At 42.0% G+C, this 20061-nt stretch overlaps 1 protein-coding gene across 1 annotated transcript in view; it reads right to left on the bottom strand.

Moving 5' to 3' along the window:
* The window catches only part of zfyve1 (zinc finger, FYVE domain containing 1), a 42020-nt gene that overhangs the window by 17963 nt on the left and 3996 nt on the right, over positions 1-20061 (bottom strand). Inside the window, exons 3-5 of the mRNA XM_052041673.1 lie at positions 8619-8833; positions 3528-3634; positions 2171-2279 (exon numbers count right to left, since the gene is read on the bottom strand). Coding sequence (XP_051897633.1) covers positions 2171-2279; positions 3528-3634; positions 8619-8833 — 431 coding nt within the window. The remainder of the gene's footprint in view (positions 1-2170; positions 2280-3527; positions 3635-8618; positions 8834-20061) is intronic.

Genomic DNA, 20061 nt, shown 5'->3' on the forward strand with positions numbered 1-20061 from the left:
CACTCAATGTTAGCAGAACCAGGGAACTGATTGTGGACTTTAGGAAGGGGGAGTCAGGCAAACATGCACCAGTCTTCACCAAGGGTCAGCAGTGGAAAGGGTGAGCAGCTTCAAGTTCCTGGGTGTCAATATCTCGGAGGATCTATCCTGGGCCCAGCAAATAGACGCAGCCATGAAGAAGGCACACCAACATCTCTACTTTCTTAGAAGTTTAAGATTTGGCATGTCATCGAAGACTCTGACAAATTTCTACATATGTACAGTGGAATGCATTTTGACTGGTTGCATCACCATCTGGTATGGAAATTCCAGTGCACAGAAACACAAAAGGCTACAGAGAGTGGTGGATTCAGCCAGTTCCAACACGGGTATAGTTCACCCCACCATCGAGGACATCTACAAGAGGTGATTTCTCAGGAAGGCGACATTCATCATCAGGGAACCCCACCATCTGGGCCGTGCCCTCTTCTCATTGTTGCCATCAGGCAGGAGGTACAGGAACCTGAAGACCCTCACCTCAAGGTTCAACAGCTTATTTCTCTCTGCCATCAGGTTCCTGAACGGAGCTGAAAATCCCTAACACGACCTCGGATTATATTTCCCTCAACTTGCACTAATTTTGTTATGTTTATTTTGTTGTGCAAGTTATCTATAATTTATGTAATTTACATTTGTCATGTTTGTAATGTACTGTGCTACAGCTGTAAAAAGCTAATTTTCATGGCAGTTATACCCTGGGTATATATGCCAATGACAATAAACTTGAACGATAAAAAATAAATTCACCAAAATGAATATGTTTCATGGCAATTAATTTGTTATTGGGAAAGGACTCAGTACAAATATGTACACAGCAAGATATTATTGAGCTATGGAAAGATAAAGGGAAAGGACAGACTGTGTCACACTTGAGAGCTTATGTGAAACTTGCATCTCATTCAAACTTCATCTGGTTCAGACAAGTACTCCTTACATAAAGTTGGAACTACTTCCTTGGGATAAACAACTGATTGAAAATTTGATACAAGAGCTAAATTTTAACATACGAGAATGTAATTGCATGTGGAAATCATGCACAAATACACATCTACATTGTGCTTTTACTGTTGAAAATGTCAAAAGTACTAAGAGTCAGAAATGTTGCCACAAGAAAATCCAATGTTGAAAGGGTCAAGGACTCCACAAAGATAGTTCTTCTCAGACAGCACCTCACAGAGTACTTAAAGACCCACAGCCAAAAGGAGCTGCTGAGTGTCCACATGTCCGGACAGGCCTGGAGTACACCATAATTAGCAGCTCTGAACAGACTCGAGGCTTCTCCACCACAAACCTCCAGTACTGGTTTGATGAGAATGACCTGCAAGTCGTGGAGATAATTAACCACAAACACCAGGCCTTCCTGGATTGGACACTTCCTTATGCCTTAAAGGAAAATAAACAGCTCTCCGGGCACCCAGTGGCCAAGGTTCAACAGGAAACTGTGACCTCAGGAATGGAGTCTGGGTGGAAAGAGCATAAGTGGTAACATCATGGATTCTTCAACGCTGTCAAAACCATTCACAGCACAAAAACAAGGGACAACACTGCTGAAGGCCAAGGATGCTCAAAGGATGACAGACAGTCAACACTTGCTGCAAGAAGCACATTGAAGAACTCCTCAACCGTGATTCTTTCCCTGACCTGAGCATCCTGGAATCCATCCCTCAATAAACCAGCTGGCCCAGCTTCTCTCCAGGTGGACAAGTTGTCGAAGGGGTCATAAGCCAACTGATAAATATAACTATTCTACAGTTATCAATAAGCATCTCTAAAGACATGAGCCTACATAATTCAGGAAAGAAATTCTGAGGCATGAATCAATATAAAGCAAAAGCTTCACTGCACAACTAAAAGTTTTCAGTCACCTTACACTCTCAACTAGATTTCCTGCTGCAATTCCCAACTGTCCTTTAAATCTCTTTAAGACACATCCATGTCGCCACATGCCCTGGCCTAGCCTCAGCACTTCAAGTGCAATAGAAAAGCAACAGGATCAAAAAAATATTTTCAAGTACAATTTATAAAATATGCTGATCCTGAACCATTTTACAGTCTGGAATTATTGCCCTTTCTCTGCATTTCCACTGCACCCTTAAGTAGGCTAGGTTTAAACAACAGGAAAATAACTCACCTTGCAAGTATACACCCTGTTATCATACTGGTGCGAGTAGCTGCAGCGGCTTTGAGAGTCATGAGGAATGCCATCCTTTGCATGGTTCATACTGTTCTTGCAGCCAACCCTAAACCAGACCAAAATCATAACACTGAGCACATCACCATATCTGGGTGTTCAAAGTGGTTCCAATTTGTCACTACAAAATTTCAATAGCCAGACTGAGGGAAAATGCCCATCATTTTTGAACATTACAACTTGTATTTTTTTTAAATTTTCAATGCTTCCAAATATCCGGTCAGAAGCAAGTACACCCTTTCCCAATGCTGTTCCACCACCATCTATTTGAAGGTCATCATCAGCAACCTAGATTTACCCACCAGCTGAATCTCTGGGCTCTTTCTTGGAAATCACATCAATAAAAAACTGATCACTTTAACAAAAATGCAATCCAAACTTTTCCTTAACTTGCAGGAACCACAGCTATCCTTGCACCAGGTGTCTATCTCCATCTGCATAGTCCCACTGACTGAAGATGTGTGAAGCCCACTCATCTCCTGGCTCAAATTAGACTAATCCTTTTAATGAGATCTCATTCAACAGCAGTGCTTTATGAGCTCCTGTAACCACAGGACACTGCACCGCGAAGTTTGTGTGGTTTTGATAGGAATAGGTACGCCATTGCACCAAAGGCTCTGGTTTCATGATAATTACATATATGATACATGCGTACAACACAATAAATCTCCTCTGGCCATGAAAAAAACAGCATGAGTACATATTTAACATATCACTTGAATCGCCTAGGCATGGAAGGCTACAGGTCAAGTGCTGGAAAATGGGATTCATATGCATGGGTGCCCACTGGTCACCATGGACATGATGGCCCAAATGGCCTGTTTCCATGCTGTATGATGCTATATTCAGAGTACACTTGAATACACAAGAATAATTTCTTCACCACTAGTTGTATATGTCAACCTCAATGCTTTAGTAAAGAACAAAAATCTATTAGTAATAAATCAGTAATGATGCATCGCTCAATGCTAACAACGTACTATCCTGATTTAATAACTTAATCCCATTAAAGTTAATGAAACCAGCTGTCCATTGGTAGGTTAGGCTATAATCTCATCTTCACCCCTAAGAGTACTGCCATGAAGTAGTTTTGCCTCCCCTACTAAACATGCACTAAAGTAACAACTGGTAATATACATATATGTGGAGACACATGAGACTGTAGATGCTGGAATCTGGAACAACATACAATGCTGGAGGAACTCAGCGGGTCGAGCAGCATCTGTAGGAGGAAAGGAATTGTCAATGTTTTGGGTCGAAACCCTACATCAGAACATATATATATATATTCACTTACCCACAGCTGAGACATGTGCAGGAGCAAGTAAAATATTCGTCAGGGAAGAAGCAGCTGTAAGCCATTCGGTCATCTGCAATTTCTCCACAGAAACGCTCACTCAAAGCCTAAAGAGAAAATGTTGAAAGTACGATAATTCAGCAGAGCTGTTTTCCTAACAGTAACAAAAAACCCAGTCTCTGTTACTGTTGTCAACCAGTGGATATAATCTCAACTCAAATGTTTTACAGTTCAGGGAAACCTATTAGAGGTTATCATTTAATAAAAAGTTTTTGAAGTTCCTATTTTGGATGACATGTTATAGAAATCCCAAGTTTCTCTCCCACATCTATCATTCCCAGAATTAAAACATAGATTAACTGCTGTGTGTTTTACAACAGAATTCATGTTCCACAAAATTTATTTACTTTCACATTCAATGCTATGATGCATAAAATCAAGAAATACTATTTTTTTTTAAGATTGTTTCTACCTGAACAGCCAGTTTTAAAGTTTGGATTATTATGTTCATTTTCAAGTCTGTTAGAGTCATAAGAGCATGGAAACAGGCCCTTCGGCCCAACTTGTCCATGCCAACTTTGTTGCCCAGCAAGCTAGTCCCATCTGCCCATGTTTTGCCCATAGCCCTCTAAACCTTTCCTATCCATGTACTTATCTAGATGGCTTTTAAATGTTGCTAATGTGCCCACCTCAACCACCATTTCTGGCAGCTCATTCCAAATATGCACCACCCTTTGCATGAAGAAGCTGCCCCTAATGTCCCTTTTAAGTCTTTCCTCTGATCTAAAACCAATGCCCTCTTGTTTTTAGAACTCCTTTCCCTAGGAAAAAGACTATGTGCCCTCACCACATGATCTTGCATACCTCTACGAGGTTACCCTTCAATCTCCTAAATTCCAGGGAATAAAGTCCCGGACTATGCAACTTCTTCTTGTAACTCAGGCCCCCAAGTCCAGGCAACATCCTGGTAAAATCTTTTCTGCACTCTTTCTAGTTAAATAACATCTTTCCTATAACTGGGTGACCAAAACTGCACATAATTCTCCAAGTGAGGCCTCAGCAATGTATTATATAACCACAATGTAAATTCCCAAAGCAGAGTTCAACCTGGATAAGTGTGAAGTGATACACTTTGGGAGAGCGAATTCGAAGGCAGAATACAAGGTTAATGGCAGGACTCTTAGCAGTGTGGAGGATAGATCCCTCAAGGTTGCCACGCAGGTCGATAGGGTTGTTAAGGCGGCGTATGGAGTATTGGCCTTCATTAGTCAGGGTATTAAGTTCAAGAGCCGTGAGGTGATGTTTCAGCTCTATCAAACTCTGGTCAGACCAGACTTGGAGTATTGTGTTCAGTTCTAGTCGCCTCATTATTGGAAGGATGTGGAAGCTTTAGAGAGGGTGCAGAGGAGATTTACCAGGATGTTGCCTGGATTGGAGAGCATGTCTTATGAGGATAGGTTGAGTGAGCTAGGGCTTTTCTCTTTGGAGAGGAGGATGAGAGGTGACTTGATAGAAGCGTACAAGATGATAAGAGGCATAGATCGAGTGGACATTCAGAGACTTTTTCCCAGGGCGACAATGGCTAACACGAGGGGGACATAATTTTAAGGTGATTGGAGGAAGGTATAAGGGGGATGTCAGGGGTAAGTTTTTTTTACACAAAGAGTGGTGGGTGCATGGAATGCACTGCCGGCAGAGCTTGTGGGGGCAGATATATTAGGGACATTTAAGAGACTCTTAGATAGACACATGAATGATAGAAAAATAGGGGGCTATGTGGGAGGGAAGGGTTAGATAGATCTTAGAGCAGGATAAAATGTTGGCACAACATTGTGGGCAGAAGGGCCTGTACTGTGTTCTATGTTCTATACTCAATGCCCTGACTGATGAAGGCCAGTGTGCCAAACCCTTTCTTCACTACCCTATCTGCCTGTGACGCTGCTTTCAGTGAACTATGCACTTGCACTCCTGGGTCCCTCTGTTACATAACACCCCCCAGAGCCCTACCCTTCACTGCACAAGTCCTACCCTGCTTTGATCTCACAAAATGCAATACCTCACATTTATCTGGATTGAATCCACTTACCAATCCTCAGCCCACATACCTAATTGATCAAGATCCCCCTGTAATTTTTCATAAACTTCTACACTGTCTACAATACCAGCTATTTTAGTATCATCCGCAAACTTACTAACCATGCCATGTACATTCACAAATCGTTTATATAAATTACAAACAACAAAGGTCCTAGCACCGACCCCTGTGGCACACCGCTAGACACAGGCCTCCAGTGCGAGAAACAAACCTCGACCATCATCCTACCAGAGCCAATTATGAATCCAAACAGCTATCTCCCCCTGGATCCCATGCAATTAAACCTTCCAGACTAGCCTGCCATGAAGTACCTAGTCCAAAGCTTTGCTAAAGTCCACATAGACAACATTCATCTACCTTAATGAAAACCACGATGATGCTGGAGGAACTCAGCAGGCCAGGCAGCATCCGTGCAGCTGCTGAGTTCATCCAGCATCATCGTGTTTTTCATCTAGATTCCAGCATCTGCAGTCCTTTGTTTCGCCTCATCTACCTTCTTGGTTACCTCCTCAAAGAACTCCAAGAGATTTGTCAGACATAACTTTCCATGCACAAAACTGTGCTGACTGCCCCGAATCAGACCCCGTCTCCACAGTACCACAGTGATAGTTTTTGCTGTTCTTATTCTCAAAACCTGTGACAGTCTATTTTTATCAACTGTTTGGCATCTATTTATATGCTCCATTAACCAATGTCCTTGTGCAATCTTTCATTTCTTTACAAGTGAACTTGTTCTTCTATACAACTTTATCACTTTTCAATGTTCATCACAATTTTCAAATTCCTAACTGAACAAAATTTGTCACAAAAGTTACATGGTAACATGCGAAATAAACTTGCATAAAAGATCCTACAAATAAATGAATGGCCAGAGAAAGATTACTGCTGCTAAAACTGAGGAAGGATTGTTGACCAGAACACTTACACCATGTAGCCCTCCTATTTATATGTGGCAGGAAGTATAGAGTGAAGTGCAGGGACAAATGATGATGGAAGAAATGTGTACAACCTCAGTAGTGGTGAAGCACCCAGACAGGATGAAGACAGTGGCTTGTACTAAATAAATCTCCTTGGTCTCCATCCAGCCAACACCAAGCCAGAATCACAACTACATATAGGGAAGTCTGAGCAGAGACATGGAATCACACAACACAGAAACAGGCACTTTCAGCCCACTTGGTCAATGCCAGCCATGATGCATGATGCCGAACTACTCAAACCTCATTTGGCCACAATCAGGCCAATATCCTGCTACTCATTTCTTATCCATATACCAGTCCAAACGCCTTTTATAAATGTAATTGTATCTGCCTCAACCACCTTCTCTATTCCAAATGTTCACCACCCTGTGTGGAAAAACTTACCCTTCAGATCTCCTTTAAATTTCTCCCCTCTCACCTTAAACTCATGCCCTCTAGTTCTGGACTTCCCTTCCCTGGGAAAAAGACTCTGACTATCTATGACCCTTAATTTTATAAACCTCCATTAGGTCACCTCTCAACCTCCTACATTCAGGTGAGAATAAACCCAAACTATCTAATTTCTTCTTGTAACTACTGCTCTCCATTCCAGACTACGTCCTGATAAATCTCTCCTGCACTCTCTCCATTGTTACCACATCCTTCCTGTAGTGTGGCGACCAGAACTGTATACAATACTCCAACCACAGTGCAGCCAATGTTTTGTACAACTGCAACATGACATCCCAACTCTTAAACTCAATACCTCAAGCCTAGGAAGTCAAGCATACCAAATGCCTTTTTCACTACCCTATCCACCTTTCAGGGAGCTACGAAACTGTACCCAAGGTCATCAATACTCCTAAGGTCCCTGCCATTTACTCTATATGTCCTACCAGAATTTGACCTTCCAAAGTGCATTATCTCACACTTGTCTAATTTAATTCTATTTGCCAAGGTCATTTCAAGGCCCCTTTTTACCCTCCTAATTTCTTTCTCAAGTTTTCTCCTATATTCCCTATAAATGTCAAGTGACAGTGTGGGAAAAGTCTTCTAATGTTTCGGGGCTAAACTACACATTTTCCTAAGATCAGCATATTAAAGCATTGTCATGACCCACACTGCTGGTCAATTATTCAGCTCTAGTAGAATTCAAAGGGTCTATTTGTTGCACCAACTTTCTCATTGCAATGCAGGCCCAACACAGTATTGTTCTACAGGTTCAAGTCCATTTTTGCATTTTACTACAGTACTGTTTACAATAATATTCTACCATAATGACTTTGCTTTTTGAAGATGTATAACACATTCATGGAGTTTTTGTAGTAAATTTCTTTTAAACCCTATGAAGGGGCAAGGATTGGGGTAGTGAAGTACCTCTTCTAACCCATGAACTGAATCCCAATAGGTCTGCCAGACATCAAAGCTGTCATGGCTCCTCAAATCATTTCCTCAATTAAAATAGCTCAGTAAATTATTGGATTTGCTCTGCCTGTACAGCAATCACACCCTGCAGGTGATCTGCTTGATTGCTCAAGTGAGGTCCTTACAGGGAATAAGACTACATTGAAGTTTTTTATGTGCTCTATTCTAAAAAAAATACATCAGCCATCTTCTCACTTGGACTAGGAAACGATCACCTGAGCTAAGTTTCCATCAATTGGCAGCAAATCTTGAAAATTTGGGTTTTTTTTTGTTCCATTGCCGAAAACATTTATGGAAGCATTTCTGAACAAACCAGACTTTTGTAGAAACTCAAACTCCTTTCATCTTCAGCAAGTTTCCATTCTTTAGCTAAAACATTAATTATGTTAGAAATTCAGATTCAGATTAGTTTATTGACATATGCACCAGGGTGCAATGAAATTCCTTGCTCACTTGAATCTAGAGACATCATGAAGTAAAATCAGTCCCAGATGAGGCTGATTCTAGGTGATCACTTATCTGGGATTTTACACTAGTTCCAATAGTAGGTGCCAGAGCCCAAATTGACAAGGACTTTTATTGTTTGTGGTTATATTTTAACCAATGTCTTACTTTCAAAGCCTTAAAGATGATTCCTGGGGGTCTGGGAGAACGAGTTGTGTTGTTATTTAACTGCTGTTCAACAGTCCACAACAATCCAGAAAAGTCTGTTGGAGGATTATATGTTCTAGTGCCTTTGTACTGGATGGAACAAAAGGCTTCTGGAAAGCGTCCAAGCTTGTGAAATCGCTCCTGTAACAGTTTTTCTGGCAGTTCTGAAGGTCCATCTGCAAAGAGAAGACAATAGTTTAATGCAAAGCACCAACCCACCAATGCATATAGCACAGCAACAGGCCCTTCGATCTACCAAGTCTGTGCTGACCATCAATCACCCATTTACACAAATCCTACATTAATCACTTTTTAAAAAATTTCCCCACATTCTCAGTTCCTCTCACCTTCGAGCACTCACCTAATCATTGAAGCAATTTACAGAGGCCAATTAATCTACCAACCCACATCTTTAGGATTTGGGAGTGAACATGCAAACTCCACACAAATAGCACTGGAGGTCAGGATTGAACTCGGGTTGCTGGATCTGTGAGGCAGTGGCTCTACTAGCTGTGCCATTTGCTTCCTTACAGCTTTATTGCTACCACAATCCTCCGAGTAATTCCTATCCACTAAGGCTGCTGTATCAATGAGACCTGTTACAGATAAGGATACAAGCAGCAGGCTTACAGATAATCACAGAGTTTATAGACAACAGGCCAGCTGGGAGGGCAATGAAATGGTCAAGACTAGACAAAGCTATAGATGAAGATTTCAACAATAGACAACTTAAGGTAGAGTCAAGGAATACGAGACAGTTGGCAATAGATACTCCTTGCATTCCATGGATATGAAGTCCGAAAATCAACCCGTGGTTATTTTTTTTTCCCAATACAATTATAGAGTCATACAGCACAGAAACAGTTCCTTCGGCCCAACTGGTCCACGTCAACCAAGATTCCCATCTAAGCTAGTCCCATTTGCCCGCGTTCAGCCCATATCCCTCTAAACCTTTCCTATCCATGTACTTGTCCAAGTACCTTTTAAATGTTTTCAATGTACCTGCCTCAACCACTTCCTCTGGCAGCTCATTCCATATACTGACCACCCTCTGGATGAAAAAATTGCCTCTCGGGTTCCTATTAAATCTCTCTCCTCTCACCTAAACCTATGCTATCTTGTTCTTGATTCCCCAACCCTGGGAAGACTGTGCGTATTGACCCTGTCTATGCTCTCATGATTTTATACACCTCTATAAGATCATCCCTCATTCTCTTACGCTCTAGTGGAAAAAGTCCCAACCTGCTCAACCTCTCTCCATAACTTGGTCCCTCAAGTCCTGCAACATCCTTGTACATCTCCTCTGAACTCTTTCCAGCATCATGGCAACCAAAATTGAACACAATATTCCAAATGCAGCCTCAACAATGCCTTGTACAATTGATTCCAAATGCGACCTCACCAACGTCTTTTACAACTTTCACCAGGGTTACAAACAACGTGGTTTAGCTTTAGACAGATGGCACAGGAGAATGAAGTTCGAGGTTCAGGAGTGAAGTTTGCAACATTGGCCAAAAACATTGGTTCATGTCTTCCGATATTTATTTGAAGGAAATTTATCCGTACCCATGATTGCAAGACAGTGAAGTGTAAGTGGAGGAACAAAAGAGGAACACAAGATCTAGGACAGCGGTGCATAATTCTATTGAGTGAGGGCCAGACAACAATCCAAATCACCTCTAAAGCCACTCACATGAACGGTTATAGTTTAACCACACACAGCCAATACTTTTAGTGGAAATGAGTTGCTTGTTCTGACAAGCTAAACTAATTTGGGAGTTGGATGGGAAGCAGAATATTGAATTAGAAATAGAAACACTGTGCATTTAGAACCGTGAGACAACACCAGAGTGAGATATCATACACAGCTACTTAACGGCAGATATAGGAAGAACACAAGATCTAGGACAGCTGTGCATAACTCAACTGAGTGAAGGCCAGATTACAATCCAAGTCACCTCCAAAAGTATTCACATGAAATGTTAAAGTTTAACCATATGCAGCTGACATTTTTATTGACATCTTTGAAGACAAACACGAGAATCTATTTTTTATTTATTTTTCAGGATCTGGATGCAGCTGGCAGGGCCAACATTTAACAAGCAACTGCTGTAATCCATGCAGTGGTGGTACTGCTAAGTACCAAAGAAAAATAAAGTAATGTAAAATAATGGCAATCGACCAGTGTCTCTGACACCCACCATCATTAGGTGCTTTGAGAGGCGGGTCATGGCACCCATCAACTCCAGCCTCCCAGGCAGCCTCGACCCACTGCAATTCGCCTACCTTCGAAAACAGGTCCATAAGACCATAAGACATAGGAGCAGAATTAGGCCATTCAGCCCATTGAGTCTGCTCTACCATTTGATCATGGCTGATTTATTTTTCCCTCTCAATCCCATTCTCCTGCCCTCTCCCTGTAACCTTTGATGCCCTTAACTAATCAAGAACCTATCAACCTCTGCTTTAAATACACCCAATGACTTGGCCTCCGCAGCTATCCATAGCAATGAATTCCACAGATTCAGCACCCTCTGGATAAAGAAATTCCTCCTCATCTCTGGTCCTAACTCTCCCACCATTGGAAACATCCTCTCCACACCCACTCTATCCAGGCCTTTCAATATTCGGTAGGTTTCAATGAGATCCCCCCTCATCCTTCTAAACTCCAGCAAGTACCAGCCTAAAGCCATCAAATGCTCCTCATACGTTAACCCTTTCATTCCCCAGATCATTCTTGTAAACCTCCTCTGGACCCTCTCCAATGCCAGCACATCCCTCCTTAGATATGGGGCCCAAAACTGCTCACAATACTCCAAATGTCGTCTGACCAATACCTTATAAAATCTCAGCATTACATCCATGCTTTTATATTCTAGTCCTCTCGAACTGAATGCTAACATTGCACTTGCCTTCCTTACTACCAACTCAACCTGCAAGTTAACCTTTAGGGAATCCTGCACTAGGATTCCCAAGTCCCTTTGCACCTCCAATTTCTGAATTTGCTCCCCATTTAGAAATGCCTTTATTCCTTCTACAAGAGTCCATAACCAGACACTTCCCTATGCTGTATTCCATCTGCCACTTGTTTGCCCATTCTCCCAACCTGTCCAAGTCCTTCTGCAGACTCCCTACTTCCTCAACATTACCTGCCCCTCCATCTGTCTTTGTATCATCCGCAAACTTAGCCACATAGCCATCAATTCCATCATTCAGATTATTAACATATAACGTGTAAAGTAGTAGACCCAATACTGATCCCTGCGGAACACCACGTCACCGGCAGCCAACCAGAAAAGGCCCCCTTTATTCCCACTTCTGCCAGTCAACCAATCTTCTATCCATGATAGTACCTTTCCTGTAATACCATGGCCTCCTATCTTGTTTAGCAGCTTCATGTGTGGCATCTTGTCAAAGGCCTTCTGAAAATCCAAGTAAACAACATCCACTGACCCTCCTTTGTCTATCCTGCCTGTTACTTCCTCAAAGAATTCCAACAGATTTGTCAAGCAAGATTTCCCCTTAAGGAAACCATGCTGACTTCAGCCTAATTTATCATGTGCTTCCAAGTACCCAAGAAAGCTTAATAATGGACTCTAACATCTTACCGACCACTGAAGTCAGGCCAACTAGCCTATAATTTCCTGTATATTGCCTCCCTCCCTTCTTAAAGAGTGGAGTGACATTTGTGATATTCCAGTCCTCCAGAACCATTCCAGAATCTAGTGATTCTTAAAAGATCACTACTAATGCCTCCACAATCTCTTCAGCTACCTCTTTCAGAACCCTGGGGTGTAGTCCATCCGGTCCAGGTGAATTATCTAAAAGTTTGCAGATGACACCACCGTAGTGGGCCGAATCTCAAATGATGATGAGTCGGAGTACAGGAAGGAGACAGAGAGCTCAGTGGCATGGTGTCATGACAACAACTTTCCCTCAATATCAGCAAAACAAAACAAGTGCTCATTGACTTCAGGAAGGGAGGCAGTGTACATGTTGCTGTTTACATCAATGGTGCTGAGGTCGAGAGCTTCAAGTTCTGAGGAGTGAATGTCATCAATAGCTTGTCCCAGTCCAACCACGTGGATGCCATGGCCAAGAAACTATACAAGCCTCCACTTCCTCAGGAGACTAAAGATGTTTGGCAAGTCCCCTTTGACCCCCATAGAAAGCATCCTATCTGGATGCATCATGGCTTGGTACGGCAACTGCCCTGCCCGAGACCACAAGAAACTGCAGAGAGCTGCAGACACAGCCCAGTGCATCATGAAAACCAGCCTCCCCTCCATGGACTTTGTCTACACTTCTGCCTCAGTAAAGCAGCCAACATAATCAAGAGCCCCACCCACCCTGGATATTCTCTCTTCTTCCCCCTCCCATTGGGCAGAGTACAAAAACCTTTAAGCATGTACCACTGGGCTCAAAGACAGTTTCTATCCCATTATAAAATTATTGAAGTCCCCCAGCACAATATAATGGACTCTTGACCTCACAATCTACCTTGTCATCTGCCTGCTCTGCACTTCCTCTGTAACACTTTATTCTGCAATCTGTTATTGCTTTTCCCTTGTACTACCTCAATGTACTGTTGTAATGAAATGATCTGTATGGATAGCATGCAAATTGAAGTTTTTCACTGTACCTCAGTACATGTGACAATAATAAACGAATCATAATAATAGAGCGCTTCAGAATTTACACCCACCAATGAAGGAAGACCAAGGTTGCAGCCTTGGGAAGAGCTGTTGGAGTAGCCAAGGTGAGTAACTGCACTTCATTTTGTACATGGTGTACATCGTAGCCACTGTGCACCAGTGGTGAGGGGAATGAATATATAGGATGGTGGACAGGGTACCAATCAGGCAGGCATGCTTTGTCTTGGATGGTATCGAGGGTTGCAGCTGTGCTTATCCAGGCAAACAGGGACTGTTCAATCGCTTGTTTCTTGTACATTGTAGAAAGGGTTTGGGGTGTCGGGGGTGATTCACTCATCACAGGATACAGTGTTTGTCCTGCTTTTGTAGTCACACTATTTGTGTGATTGGTGCAGTTGGGTTTCTGGTCAATAGTGAAGCCCAAGATGTTGATGATTGGAGGATTTGGCCCTCATCTTGTTGGAGATTGTCACTGCCTGGCACTTCTGTGATGCACATATTACTTGCCATTTATCAGGCCATACTGGAAATGTAGTCTAAGTCTTGTTGCATGCAGGCTCAGAGTGCTATTTGCTAAGGAATTGTGAATGGAACTGAACATTGTGCAATCAGTGAACATCCCCACTTCAGACCCTAAGATGGAAGGAAGGCCTTCGATGAAACAGCTGAAGACGGTCAGGGTAATGCATATGTCGTAAGGAACACCTGCAGTGACATCCTGGGATTTACCTCCAATCACAACCAGCAAGATATGACTCAAACCATTGGAGAGTTTTCCCTTTGATGCCCATCAACTTCAGTTTTATCAGAGCTCTTTGATACCATGTTCAGTTAAATATGCTCTTGATTAACACCCTAGTTTGTTTAGACTTCTATCAAACTACACAAACTAGTAATTATTGCCTTATTTAAAATGCAGGGAATCGTGGGTTGCAGGTTTGTGCCAAACATCATAATTTGCTTGACATATTTCACAAGTCCCAGTGACTCAATGGATCATTACCAACACAGCCTACAGATTTTAATATATTGGCTGTCTTATATGTGAATTGGAATTAGTTTATTATTGTCACATGTGCCAAGGTACAGTGAAAAACTTGTCTTACATACCATTTATACAGATCAATTCATTGCACAGTGCATTGAGCTAGTACAAGGTAAAACAGTAACAGAATGCAGAATAAAGTGTCACAGCTACAGAGGAAGTGCAGTGCAGGTAGACAATAAGGTGCAAGGTCATAATGGAGCTAGATTGCGAGGTCAAGAGCCCATCTTAACATACAAGGGAACCATTCAGTACTCTTACAACAGTAGGATAGAAGCTGTCCTTGAGCCTAGTGGTATGTGCTTTCAGGTTTTTGTATCTTCTGCTGATGGGAGAGGGGAGCAGAGAGAATGTCCAGGGTGGGTGGGGTCTTTGATCATGCTGGCTGCTTTACTGAGGAAGAAAGAAGTATAGACATAGTCCATGGAGGGGAGGCTGGTTTCTGTGATGTGCTGAGCTGTGTCCACAGCTCTCTGCAGTCACAGGCAGAGCAGTAGCCATGATGCATCCAGATAGGATGCTTCCTATGGTACATCGATAAAAATCGGTGAGTGTCAAAGGGGACATGCCCAATTTCTTAGCCTCCTGAGGAACTAGAGGCACTGGTGAGCTTCCTTGGCCATGGCATCTATGTGGTTGGACCAGGACAGGATATTGGTGATATTCACTCCTAGGAACTTGGAGCCCTCAACCCTTTCAACCTCAGCACTATTGATGTAGACAGGAGCATGTGCACCACCCCCCTTCCTGAAGTCAATGACCAGATCTTTTTTTGCTGTCATTGAGGTAAGGGTTGTTGTCATGACACCATGTCACTAGGCTCTCCATCTCCTTCCTATACTCCAATATCATCATTTGAGATATGGCCTACTACAGTGGTATCATCTGCAAACTTGTAGATGGCATTAGAGCAGAATCTGGCCACGTAGTCATGAGTGTACAGGGAACAGAGCAAGGGGCTGAGAATGCAGCCTTGTGGGCACCAGTGTTGAGAATAATCATGCTGGAGGTGTTGCTGCCTATCCTCAATGATTGTGATCTGTTGGTCAGAAAGTCAAGGGTCCAGTTGCAAAGGGAGGTGTTGAGTCCCAGGTCTCAGAGTTTGGTGATGAGTTTGCTTGGAATTATAGTATTGAAGGCAGAGCTGTGGTCAATAAACAATAGTCTAACGTAGGTGTCTTTACTGCCCAGATGCTCCAGAGATGAGTGCAGGGCCAGGGAGATGGCATCCACTGTAGACCTTTTCAGTGGTAGGTGAATTGCAGTGGGTTGAGGTTTTCTGGAGGGCTGGAGTTAATATGTGCCATGACCAGCCTCTCAAAGCACTTCGTGATGGTGGATGTCAGAGCCACCAAGCAGTAGTCATTAAGGCATGTTACCTTGTTTTTCTTGGGTACTGGGATTATTGTGGTCTTCTTGAAGCAGGTGGGAACCTCGGATCAAAGCAGGGAGAGGTTAAAAACCCAAGATTTAATTAGTTTAAAAAACACTGACAAGCCCTGTGCTCAACACTAATTTGTTCGCCTCTCAGCATTGACCAACCACACAAGAAAAATACCATTTTTGTGTGATTTATTGCTCACGAGATGTAATTGCTGCTGGCAATGCGCCATTTGTTGTCCATCCCCAACAACCCCCTCAACCAAGAGGCTCCTCAGAGTTAACCACATTGGAGGATCAGGAGTCACAAACAGGCCAGACAGTTGAGGGGGGTAGATATCCCTCCCTAAAAAGGTCATCAATGAACCAGATGGGTTTCATAACAATTCAGTAGTTCGTGATGTCACTGAAACAAGCTTTTGTTAATTTCCAAATTCCACATCTGCCACGGTGGGACCTGAAGGTGTGTCTCTGGTCCATAACTCTACATCTAAGTCGAAGCACTGAAAGCCTAACCTTCCAGAATCTGTTTGCCTTTTACTCTGTGCATCAGCTTCCTCTCCAGCCAGCCCTGCCACCCAAGTCTCAGTATTCCCAAATGACTCTAACATTTCCAAATACAGTCCGAGTTAACAAATGGGTTGACAGAAGACTCAGGTACCGTTAAATGTGCACAGGGCTGTTACTGTTGTTGAGCAAACCAAAAATCAAACACCTTATTCCAGCATCACACCAGTGCACTTGCAGATACACAAGGGTATGGCAGAGCATTTACTTTGGAAACCAACTTAGCTCCTTGTAAAAAAAAAGACCGTAAGTTTCCTAGGACCGTATACACTGTGTAAGAGGTGGGGAGGGGGGAACTCATTGTTGGAGAATGGGATGGTGCATGCAGCATTTCAGGCAAACAGAAACTCTGGGAATTTTCTTAGACTTGATTCGTAAACTCAGACTGTATTCTTATGGTCAGCAAATCACATAGACAACAGGTCAAACTAACTAGATACTGTTTTATTTATTTGTTCACTTGATGCTAATACTGCTGGCAATGTATTTACAGTCCATTTCCTAATTGTCCCCGAATTGAGGCAGCCTTCAAGAATTAAACACGTTGATGGCTCTGGAGTCACACAGACCACAGCAGGCAAGGATGGTAAATTTCCTTCCCCATAGGCATTACAATAATCCAATGGTTTCATGGTTACTGAGATTCACTTTTAAATAAAAACATGCAGAAATAATTGCTTGCACACTTCCTGTTCCTCCACCTTCCCAGAAAGCAATTCTGAACAACAGTATTAGCAACATGTCCCAACAGCACAACAGATAGCACTGTCTCAGGCTATCTGGAGATCTTTGGAGGATTGCAAGAGGCTATAGAGGTTTGTAAACTCAGCCAGCTCAATCATGGGCACAACTCTCCCCATCATCAAAAGACATCTTCAAGAGACAGTGCTGCATCCATCACTAAGGACCTTCAACAGGACATGCCCACTTCTTGTTACGACTATCAGGGAGGAGGTACAGGACCCTGAAGACCCACACTCAATGATTCAGAATCAGCTTCTTCCCCTCCACCATCAAATTTGTGAAAAGTCCATGAACACTGCCTCCTTATTCCTCTCTTTCTTTTGCACTTATTTACTTTTGTAATCTGTAGTAATTTTTAATGTCTTTGCACTGTACTGCTGCTACAAGACAACAAATTTCACATCATACAAGTCTGTGATAATAAATCTCATTCTGATTCTGACCTGGTGCGATTTTCCAAGTTTGGGAAAATGCAAAGAGGGGATAGAGGGATTTGTTTCAATTACTTAATTTGACCCTTCTCATACTTTCTTTCAACTTGGCTACTGCTCAGTAGTTAGCATAGAATTGGTGTGTAAAAAAATGTGGTTGATGATCAGCACAGCCTTGGAGGGCTGAAAGGCCTGTTTCCATGCTGCATCTCTTCATGACTTTAGTCAACAAGTGGCACTGACCCAATGGTGTAGAGATCTTTTCCTAATCTAACTTGTTTCTCTAGAAACAGATCAGAAGATGCATGTTTACTAATCCTACTGCTTCATTTTTTTTTGCTGGGACAATATGATGGAGATCTTCTTTACAGCAAGTGGTGAATCTCACTGTTAATCCATTGCTACTAAATTCAAGTAACTTAAAGAAGATGAGGACCATCTAAATAAATCATCAAAAGGTACAATGCCAAATGTCTATAATGGTCTGAGTGCTTCCAACCAGTGCTGACCACTTACGTTTACAAAATGGCTGTTGGCAAATTTTAATTATAAAGGTAAACAGTGCATTTATTTTGTAGAAGTTTGTCAAATTTAATGGAACAGTTACACTTTAGGTAGTTGATAAAGTGTTAAAAGTTCTGTACCTAAAGTATCACATGGAAGGAAGCCAAGTCTCCCAATCTGAAGTCTGCTAGGGTATAATACTGAACCCTAATCACATTTTTCCCTACCCAACCATCATCTTAGGTATCTCAGATGTACTAATGATCTGTTTAATGATGAAACACCAAATATTATCAAGAGGACACAGTGATTATACAAAGCAAATCATCCTGATATGGATATTGTATGAAGCCAGGCAAACCCTGAATGTTTTATCAGAATGTACTCTGACCCTGCCAAACAAAACCAGCCCTGTTGGGTTCAGGCCAGGTAGCCAGGTTCTATTCCCAACCAACTGACCCATATCACCAGGTCAGAGACTCTAGGCTGGACCTGAAAAATGGATCTAATAGGTTGGATATGCACCAAGGATCTCAGAGAATTTTGACATCCATATGCATAAAGCACATTAAATATGTTACATTTATGATGCTGTGATTATTACAATGACCTGGCTCAAATCTACGTATTGAATACTCCTGAATAAAATTTGTTCAGGAAAGAAAGGGAAGAAAGCCACGGATGCAGGGGTAACAGTATTAAGAGTATTACATTGTTGGAAGGATGGATGTCTGAAACAGTCAAGGTCAGAAACAATACAAGTGCCACATACACAGTAATATACCATATACCAGTAATATACCAATATAATGTGCCATATACCTGTAACCCACCAATGGGATGTATATAATAGCGAATTTCCTGGAAGTCAACAGTAGTCTTAATGGAAACAATTAGCTGCTGGATCTGGTTCTGGAGAAATAAGGCTGGTCATGTGAACAATCATCATTTGGGAAAGACCAAGGAACACTGATTACCGCATCATAAGGTTTAGATCAGCTATGGAAAATCCAAGGAGCAATGGAAGAGTATTTAAATAGGACAGACAATTTTAATGTGTTTTGTACAGACCTAGGCCAGATTAACTGGGATCCAAGACTGTAAGGCATTGAACAATGGAGCCCTTAAAGTAGAAATGGTTCTGATAACGGATCTGTTGTTCACATCCCGATTCACTGTTAGTTCCCTCAGAATATTGAGCGTACAATCTTTTTCCTCTATTGCACATAGCAAAGCCAAGTAATTACTAAACCCTCCTCTCTGTATTTTCATTTCTAATATAACCATTTGGTGGCTCACATTGCTTTAAAATAGCTACATCATGTGCGCTGATTTGTAAACCATGAACTGAAATCCAACCATGTTATAATTCCAGTGTACTGTTGAAATACTAGCAGTAATATAGCTTTGACGAACTGTCAAGCCAAAATGTTAACCATTTCTCTTTCTATAGATGCTGCCTGACCCGCTGAGCATGTCCAGTAGTTTATATTTCAGATTTCTAGTACCTGCATTTTTTTTTATATTTCTACCATTAAAGGAACGCTGTGCTAAAAGAAGCGCATCTTTCACCCGAAACAGCAAACAAAGATGCCATGTTTGCACTATGGTGATATAAATGGATGGTACTAAACGTGACCCGTGTCACGGCCGTTTGGGTAATGAAATTCGCCCTTACAGAATTCACATATCACTACTAAAAACTCTGGGATATGGAATAAAAGTTTGCTCTTACGAAATTTGTGAAAAGTAAATAAACAATTCTTGAAGTATGCGCAGATGCTTTCCTGACTTCTATCCTGTACAGTGAAGCATGGCAATGTAATACAGCACAATCTTAACCCTTCAACTAATCAATTCCTTTAGAACAGGAGCAAAAGGCAGAAAATTAGCAAAGGAAAATATATTATAAACAATAATTCTGAACTTTGCTTCCATCCATGGATATCCTTAAGTTCAAAATTACCCTAAGGCATTGGTCAGACCGCATTTGGAATATTGTGAACAATTTTGGGCCCTGTATCTATGGAAGGATGTGCTGGCCCTGGAGATGGTCCAGAAGTTGTTCACATGAATGA

This window comes from Pristis pectinata, chromosome 1 (assembly GCF_009764475.1).
Source record: "Pristis pectinata isolate sPriPec2 chromosome 1, sPriPec2.1.pri, whole genome shotgun sequence".
NCBI lineage: Eukaryota > Metazoa > Chordata > Chondrichthyes > Rhinopristiformes > Pristidae > Pristis > Pristis pectinata.